Source organism: Gadus morhua, chromosome 6, assembly GCF_902167405.1.
Source record: "Gadus morhua chromosome 6, gadMor3.0, whole genome shotgun sequence".
Lineage (NCBI taxonomy): Eukaryota > Metazoa > Chordata > Actinopteri > Gadiformes > Gadidae > Gadus > Gadus morhua.
The window spans coordinates 27,225,092-27,234,486 of NC_044053.1; the positions used below are offsets into that span (position 1 = coordinate 27,225,092).

Sequence of the window (9,395 nt, forward strand, 5' to 3'; positions counted from 1 at the left end):
TCTGTCTGGGTGATCCGGATACGACTGGTCCTCTCCAACCCACGTCACCTTCCTGTTGTCCTCAGACAGAGAGAGGAGTCTGCCGGCCGTGTTGGGGTCCAGTGTGAGGTCACAGGCATCTGAGGGAGAACCAGACATGATGAGCTGCTGAACCGCTCTTCATCATCATCATCATCATCACTAGTACTGTTCTCCTGCGCTCTGTGTACATATTAGAGATGCGCGGTTGGCGGTTGCAACCGCGGATCGGGCGGGTGATGTGACAAAAAATAATATTTTAATTAAATTCGGGCGGTTGGCGGTTTAACCAACGAAATTCAAAAATATATACACATTGGTAAATGTCGTTACCTACTTCCAAGCACATTTTGAAATAATCCAATTCTCATCAGGCATTAAATTGGCCTCTGCCTCTGTCTCTATCACACACACACACACACACACACACACACACACACACACACACACACACACACACACACACACACACACACACACACACACACACACACACACACACTAACGGAAGCAAAAAAGTTTAAATTAAGTGACGATCCGTCCCATGTCGCGTCTCCAAAGACCTGCAAGTTATGAGACAGCTGTCAGTATTGGAAGAAGCTTTAACGTCTCGTAGATGAAACTGCCTGGGTTATTTTGTTTCGTATAAGTTATATTTTAAAACAGCCAGTCATTGTAGCCTACCACTCCTGGAATATGGAATTTCAAAGAGATGATGGAGTGATTTGACTCAGAAGTGACATCAGGCATTGGCAGCGCGAGATGTGCAGAACAAGTTAAACTTCTAGCTCAGTAACATCAACACCTAAGAAAGAAGGTAAGAAAGATAGTCGGAAAACTTTGATTTGCAAGGCAAGCAGGCAAGTGTTGGGCTTGTTACAGTAGCCTATATAGCCTTCAATGCGGTGAAATTTCGGAATTAATAGGCTCGATCTTTCATTTTGCAAAAAAAAAAAAACACAGTAGGCTATATTACCATATTAAAATGGTGTACCAAATTGCGTTTTATTACAATGATAAAAAAGTGTAGGCCTACTAGCCTATGGTAAGGTCAGGTTTGCCGATGTGCTTGGCTATTTTAAAGTTTCTCCCTGTGCATCGATCGGAGACAGACGTCACTTCACAGATAATATTCTGGGGATAGGCTACAACATAGCCAATAGGCTTTCATACTAGGGACTTTATCCTTTAAATATCTTTGCGGCATTGGATCAGTCTCCTTTCAAGAACAGGCAAGAACTTTCTAGCCTCGCGTCAGCAGCGCATATACCTAAAAACAACAGGCGGATGGCGGGCGGGTGCGGTTTTGAAAACCGCACAATTTTTTTGAAAAAAGTCAAAAAAATTGTTTGCGGATGGATGGCGGGCAGATCAAGCGTTTTGTGATGCGGTTGCGGATGAAATAATAGCCCATCCGCGCATCTCTAGAGCTTACCTCTCCCGAAATAAGTGTTTTTTGTGAATGACAGGGTCGTTAAGACTGACAAAAAGATCTCTCACTTACACAGCACTACAAAGCTACTCTCTGCGATACTTTAACTGGAGCTGGACACTAAAAAAATGGGCAAAAACGTTTTTATTCCCATTCTGAGTCTAAGTCCACAAGGATACTCTCAAAAAACAGTTACAATGTTTTTATTCTGCTTCTGAGCCAAGTCCAAATGGGCTTAGTAAAAGAAACGGCCAAAAACGTTTTTATTTCCATTCTGTGCCTAAATGTGGATGGACTTAGTCTCAAAAACGGTGAAAATGTTTTTATTCTTCTTCTAGGCCCTTGTTTCCATCCTCCAGAGTGGGCAGGATGTCCTCAGAAGGTGTCCGAAAATAGTGCATGGTCGTCGGACTGACCGTCGGGGATCGGGAGGGTATGTCATGGAGGACTTTCGCACATATGCTGACGCATCAGCACCTGTGGTGAACACCTAAAAATAATGTTTAAAAATAGAAAAAAACATCAGAGATTGTGAGGCTGGGTTCCTAACATCTCCCCAAATAGTTTTCATGCAGATTCATATGATATATTTCACAATTTAAGCAAAATCAAAAATTGGTCTGCATCGTGCTTTGCTTTGTCAACAATGGCATTAACATCGGCATCAGAGCCATCCTTCAAGCATACCCTCCGCAAATGGACAGACAGGCTTGCTTGTGTTTTGAGACAGCGTGGACAGAGCAAGTAGTGCCTGTTTGCTGTTTTACTTGAATTAGAAAAAAAAGGCATTACTTAGCAGGGCATTACATACAAGGCATTACAAAGCATGGAATGTAAAAAGGAGAATGGTACTATATCAAATATTACAAAATAATAGTAAGTAATACCCCTATACAATTTTCAGTATGTGAAGAGAGAAAATAATTCAGATATTACTTTTTTGTAGATCATGAAGAGCTGAGTGTATTTTATATCTACAGATCATATCAACATATTTTGATAAAAAATAAAAGAAAGGCTTACCTTTGATGCATTTAAGATTCTTCACCATGAAATTCCAGTATTTATAATGCCTGTTGCATAAAGCTCCTCCCCCCACAAGCTATTGTTGCAAGCTGAAAGGGGCGTGTTCTTACCTGTGTTTTTGAAGATGTGTATCTCATTTTGGTTAAACTTCAGCAAACTTGCAGACTTTTTCCAAGATTGGCTTTTTCTCCACATTTGATTCATCATTTCAATCACACATTCCCCAAGGTCTGGAAAAGATAATAATTGTGTCTGTACATAAATGGATGCATTTCATTCACACACAGAGCAACTGTGGAACTGCAATGCAGTTTTGCATAATTTCTTCAAGTGAAACCAGTTTGAATGGCCCTTCCCCAAAAGATGTGAAACCAATTTGAATGGGCCATTTACAATTTCTAAAGCAGCACATGAATAAAGGGGTGGGGCTTCACTGCACTGGGGCTCTGTTAACCAATGAGCAAAGACTTTGGCATTATAAATACTGGACTGATTTTGAAAGAATTCACTCTCAGAAATTTCTGAAGCAAGAAGGTTCCTGCCACTTCCCACAGAAATCTACCAGCTGAAATCTACTGAACTTCCGAAGAGCATATTCCTTGGCCATCCATTGAATCAAAAGCAATTCTAATTGCTACCTTCTACTTCTAAAGCGCTGTTATTCCTTGGCAATAGCCTTTAAAAGCAATTTTAATTGCTATTTCTGATCAAGAAGGGTTTTCTCTTCAAAAAGCCTTTTTAATTTGCTATATTTGATTTGACAATTCTGCCTAGAGAACTAAAGCTTACATTCTTAATTTGCTAAATTTGATTTGACCATTCTGCCTAGAGAGCTAAAGCTTACATTCTTAAAGGTTATTGTTCTAATTTGTCTTTCTTCTGAACAGCCGTAATTCTTCCAGAGATTCATCTTCACTCACTGTCTCATCTTAAGAAATGGCTGGGGAAAAGTAAGTAATATTTAATGCCTCTGTTTATATATATATATATATATATATATATATATATATATATATATATATATATATAGTGTAATTGCTCATGAAGTATTACCATGTTTTAAATGTTTTGTTGTGATGACTTCTGAATGAACGTATTTCTTTTCTATTACCAGGAAATCTGCAGCTGCACATAGACACTATCTACTCTGTCCAGTTTGTTTGAGGACCCAAGAGTCTCTATCCTGTCACCTGCGCAGAGTCTGCATGAAGGATAAGACACCACCACAGATCCTAGAGGTGGTTGAAAAGGCCAAGAAAGATGTGTGTGACCTCCTGAAGAATGGACGGGCTTTTAGTTATGCAGTCCTGAAGCAAATCGTCTCATCACCAAATCCAATCGAAGGATTGATTGAGGAGCTGAAATACCATCACTTGTTTGTGACAGGAGTCCCTCCTCCTCTGCCCATTGGTAATCCAAGGTTGGTCACCGAAACCCTTTCTGAATGCCCTGGGGAGGCACCCGGAGAGACAGAGCCATCTGATGTGGAATCTTGCGGCAGCAATGAGCTTTTTCAATGTAGACAAGAGAAAACGTATACCAAAGACAAAATGGTGAAAGCGAAGGATTTAGGCATTTTGAAAAAGCATTCAGCAGATCATCCATTGCTCAAGCGCTTTGCCGACTACCTAAAGAATGATTACGAAAATGCAAAGTACCAACAGGAGGTTGACACTGTTTCCCGGTACCTGTATTTTGCTGATCCTACGGAACCATCTTTGAAGTTTGTCAATGACAGAGAGAAGCTCAGAGACTTCCTGGGTCAACAGGCTAAGGCAGGGTATAAGGCACAAACATCAGGAAATTACATCAAGTGCTTGAAAAGGTTCTTGGAGTTCCACTTGACAAGGACCGGCTTGAGACAGGATGACAGGGAGCTCTACAAGCAGTGCACGTTATATTTGAGTTTTTTAACTTCTTCACAGAGTGTCCTCTCTAAGCAAGCGAGCAAAGAAATTGTGCAAAAGAGGCATGCCTTGTTGTTTGACAAAAGTCAACCCACACCTCGTGAATGCTTGGCTGTTCTTGATAAAGGTGAAGGTGACTTAGTGAAAATCATGAATCAACTTGATGACAGTTCTTCTTCCTCCCTGAGTAGGACTGAGTGCATATTTGTGCTATACTATCTTGAGGCAATTGTCATACTAAGACACTGCCAACGGCCATGTGTGGTGCAGAGCATGAAGGTGAGTGTTACTGCTCTATTGTGCTCTTATGTGCTCTATTGATAAATTTACCCTGACATTTTAGCCTTACATTTCCTAATCAATGGCATATCCTCTTTTTGTTACAGGTCAAGGAATGGCTTGAACGGAAACACGCAGATGATGATTCAATCGTTTTTGTAAAGGACCACAAGACGGCTGCACATTTCTCAATTGTCCTGTCCAAGAAGGAGGAGGCGTGGTTTGAGAAATATTACAACAAAGTGCGGCCTTGCTGGCGAAAGGAAACGTAAGCGAGATGAGCAGGATGAAAAGGATGGAGATGATTTTTTCTTTGTGTCCTCCCGCGGTAAGCCAATTAACAATGCAGCTGGTGATCTGATAAAGCTCCAGCAAAAGTGCAACGTCCCCCAGGTGAGCAGCCAGGTTGTACGGAGGGTATTTCAGACAGCAGCTAACCGCCTGGATGACCCTCAGAAGAAAGCAGTTTCTGACTACCTGGGATGAGGACTCCAAAATCGTACCATGACCCGTTTGGTGAGATGTTTCATATGTTTTTTAGTGGATCAATTCTTGGCATGTATGGATAAACTTTCTGAATATGATGCGTGGCCTTTGACCTTTGGGGGGTGGTGGGGCGGCGGGTGACTCCTAAAGCTTACAGGGCATCTGCCTTCAGAGACACATATGACATGTCCCTGTTTGGTGAAATGTTTCATCTGTGTGTTTGTTTGTGCTGATGGCTCTTTAAAGGATAGGGATGAGGACTCCAAAAGCGTGAAATGACCCATTTTGGTGAAATGTTTCATATGTGTTTTTTAGTGCTGATTTTTGTTTTTGTTGTGTAGCTGTTTTGCAACTTGTTCTAGCTTGTGTAACTTAAATTGAGGTTCTGTGGTGATATCCTGTTTCTTATCTTTAGAGATATATCAATTAAAAATCTTATTCATTCTAGAGGACTGCTGAGGTTTCTCTCATTTTGGTAAACTTCAACACACTTGCAGACTTTTTCCAAGATTGGCTTTTTTTCCAAAGACAGAGATACACTTTCAAGATATTTTATTAACATTTGCACTTCACATTTTGATTCATCATTTCAATCACACATTCCCCAAGGTCTGGAAAATAAATAATTGTGTCTGTACATAAATGGATGCATTTCATTCACACACAGAGCAACTGTGGAACTGCAATGCATTTTTGGATAATTTCTTCAAGTGAAACCAGTTTGACTGGTCCTTCCACAAAAGATGTGAAACCAATTTGAATGGCCCATTTACAATTTCTGAAGCAGCACATGACTAAAGGGGTGGGGCTTAGTGTATTCTCCAACCGCACCACTCAGTCCGATTAGGGCACCCGTTTCGGCCTCAGACGCGACGTTGTCCCGCTGCTCTGGAGCTCCGGGAAGACTTCCAGACCATTGGCGACCAACCGCACCACTCAGTCCGATTAGGGGACCCATTTCGGAATTTGAGTTGATCTGAAATACGAGGGGTGGGGATGAAACTGAGGCCCCTCTCCAGCAGCTGAGTTTCCGTTTCTGACAGATGGAAGATGGTGGATAGGTTCAGAATGTTAGATTCCTGGGGACGGGGGTGTCCCTGTTGGGACTTAGTCCCCGCCCGAAGTTTAACTGATCCAGCCTGTGAAGATGTGAATGGCACCTTCATTGTTTTAAACCATGTTTTAAAAGATGCACATATTCCTGTCTGGCTGTTAGCCGTAATAGTCTGCAGCTGTGGCTCATAGGCTAATTGAGCCACACCCATTCTGGTGCTCCTTAAGAAGGCCAGGGTTTTAGACTGGAGGGAGGCTTGAGTTGTGCAAGTGACTCGACGGTTGTGCTATGTGTTTAAAGTAAAAATATGCTTTTTAACAACAACCTTGTGCGTCGAGAAAACTCTTTTTCACATTTGGTGGCAGTGGTGGGATGATTCCTCTAGCTGAGTGGAGGGGACCCACATTTCGGAAAATATTGTTTGAGGAGCTTCATGGTGGAAGCCGCAGGGAAGGGTGAGCAGGTAGACGAAGAGACCTGCTGGGAGGGGAGATCACTGGTGGAGTTTAACTGCTGTCCTTTGGGGTTGGCCAATGCCTGAAGGAGGAATAGCTCGGGAACTCCTTGTTGCTGACGTGAGCCATGTGGGGAGCTATTGCCAAGCCTTAACAGAACAGCAGTGGCGGAGGACAGTAATGGCTGAGGACTTCCTGATGACATCCCGTGGAGGACCAGTCTGCAGCCCAGGGAAAGTGCTCAGAGGCCAAGTTATTTGCTGGAACTGCAGAGGCCTGAGCGGATTTTGCAGGTGGTCTGGAGGTCTGGATGGAGGAAGTCTCAGAGCTGGGCCTGTGTACTGTGAAGAGTGCAGTGTTTGGCCAAGAAGGAGTGATCTTGGAATGAAGATTGGCGGTCACCAGAGAGACTCTTTGAACTGTTTATTTAACACTTATTACTTGCACAATATTTTACCTTTTTTTATCTACTGCGCTTGGAACCGTGTTTGCAAGCTTAAAAGAGGGGGAAGGAGATGTGAATGGCATCTTCAGTGTTTTAAACCATGTTTTAAAAGATGCACATATTCCTGTCTGGCTGTTAGCCATAATAGTCTAATAGGCTAATTGAGCCACACCCATTCTGGTGCTCCTTAAGAAGGCCAGAGTTTTAGGCCCCGTTTACACAAGGACGCTTGCGGGTGAAAACGACAACATTTTTATCGGAAGTGCCTTTCGTTTAGACGGTGACAGCGTTTTTGGGGCATGAAAACGCATAAATCTGAAACCACCCTCCAGGGTGGAAAAGTTGAATGCAAAACACTGCTCAGATCTGCTCACGTTGCGTACGCGTTTACGTCACATACATGTGCCAGTACAACAAACATGTCAGATTATTTCCATGCATCGGACCTTCAAGCTGCTCTGGCAGCTCTAACAAGCATACAGGAGTTTTTCCACGAAATGTACAGGATATTTACAGATAGTATTACTGAACAGAGAAGGATCTTTTTGGTTTTTGGCGACACGGATAAGAGAAGGAAGATTCTACGCATGCGTTCAGACATGGCTCAGACACTTTTGCGTCACCGTATGCACGCAGATTTCCTCTCCTCTAAACGCGGAATAAAAAGTGAAGACTCAACGCCACTTTTGCGTCTTCTGTTCAGACAGTCATCGTGTAAACGTAGCCTTAGAATTGAGGGAGGCTTGAGTTGTGCAAGTGACTCGACGGTTGTGCTATGTGTTAAGTAAAAATATGCTTTTTAACAACAACCATGTGCGTCGAGGAAACTCTTTTTCCCACAGCCAATGTTGAAGTGCGTGTGATGCAGTGTCTGCTGTCCAATGTATGTCGTCATGAGTTGTGTGAAATTCAGAATGGTGTATTTCGAAAAGTGTGTATTTTATAGTGATGAATGAATTAAGGCGTGTTAATAGGGTCTGATGTGGTGCAGATAAATTACGTGAGAAATTAATGAGGGTTGTTTATGCCAACCGATAAAACAATGAGTTTGGTGTCCGGTCTTACTTTTGGGATACGGGCTGAATTCGAATCGCCCATGATGTTTATGGATTTTCTAATCGGGAGGGACCACATAGTGGCTTTGCGATTCGTGTAGGGGTGTATGCGGGGCTGGTGATAAGAAGAACTGAGTAGTGAGGAAGAGGAGGGGGAAGGAGAAGATGGAGCCTGGTGACTCGGATCTTCCCTTGCTAGGGCAGGTGTAACATCCGCAGGAGTGATCGGAGGAGGCGTGGGAGGGCAAGGGTGAATTCAGCGCAAAAGGTGAATGGGTTTGCCTCTTCTCTTCCTAACCCTAACCCTTTTCTTTTCTTCCTGCTATTGTTTTTAGAGTGTTTAAGATGTTTTTTAATATGCCCTGAAATCTGATTTGTAGCTGTGGAACACTGCCGTCTGTCTGAATGTCACCCAGTGTTTTGATGGAATAAATGAATCAAATAATAGCAAAGTAATGCATATTTATTACATTTTAAGTATTAAAACAAAACTTCTTGGCCTTGTTTATTTTGTCTGAAATAGAATGGCTAAAATGTTAACTGAGAGAAAACCCTCATATCTTTACATTATAAAGATTCTTAACCTTTAATAACAACAAAGAACCACCTTTTCAGCGTCCCTAGGGGTCATCTCATGGGTTAAAAACATCCAAATCCTGGAGAATTTAAGTCCAATGTCCCTTTTTTTTTTTTGTCTTAAACACAGTGTACATGTCTAGGAGTGGTAATTTCAATGTGTTTGAACATGTGTGAGAAGGTGAAATCCTTCCCCTTCTCAGTCTTGCATTAGAGAAATTATTATTATATTGTGTGTATATGTGTGTGTATATATATATATATATTAGAGCTGTCAGTTAAACGTGTTATTAACGGCGTTAACACAAACCAATTTTAACGGCGTTCAAATTTTTATCGCGCGATTAACGCAATTATTTTATTGAAAAAATTATTATTATTTTTATTATTTTTTATTTATCAAAACGAAGAAGCAGTAGCCTGACTGCTATGTTCAAATTACATTTGTTCAAAGCAGTCGTTTAATTGCACTATAGGCTCTTTTTGTATCGTCCTGTTTTGATCAGTATATGCCAATGTTGTTATCAATAAAAAATCTTTTGCACAAGGCAAGCCGATGCACTTCACCATGTTGATAAGAGAATTAAAATGAGAAGAATTATGGGCCAAAAAAATCAAGGGATATTTAGCATAGAAAAATAATTTGTGATTAATCGTGAGTT

The 9,395-nt window shown here is 41.6% G+C and overlaps 1 protein-coding gene across 1 annotated transcript; it reads left to right on the forward strand.

Moving 5' to 3' along the window:
* The first annotated feature begins 3,593 nt into the window (after positions 1-3,593).
* LOC115545671 (uncharacterized) lies at positions 3,594-5,122 on the forward strand. The gene is made up of 2 exons (XM_030359053.1): positions 3,594-4,662; positions 4,770-5,122. The coding sequence occupies exons 1-2, from the start codon at positions 3,682-3,684 to the stop codon at positions 4,932-4,934; spliced, it is 1,146 nt and encodes a 381-aa protein (XP_030214913.1). The 5' UTR covers positions 3,594-3,681; the 3' UTR covers positions 4,935-5,122.
* The last annotated feature ends 4,273 nt before the right edge of the window (positions 5,123-9,395 follow it).

Excerpts from the sequence above, each read along its gene's own strand:
- LOC115545671 (XM_030359053.1), top strand. The coding sequence starts at position 3,682 with ATGAAGGATAAGACACCACCACAGATCCTAGAGGTGGTTGAAAAGGCC. Across the intron at positions 4,663-4,769 it reads GTGTGGTGCAGAGCATGAAG|GTCAAGGAATGGCTTGAACG; the intron begins GTGAGTGTTACT and ends TTTTTGTTACAG.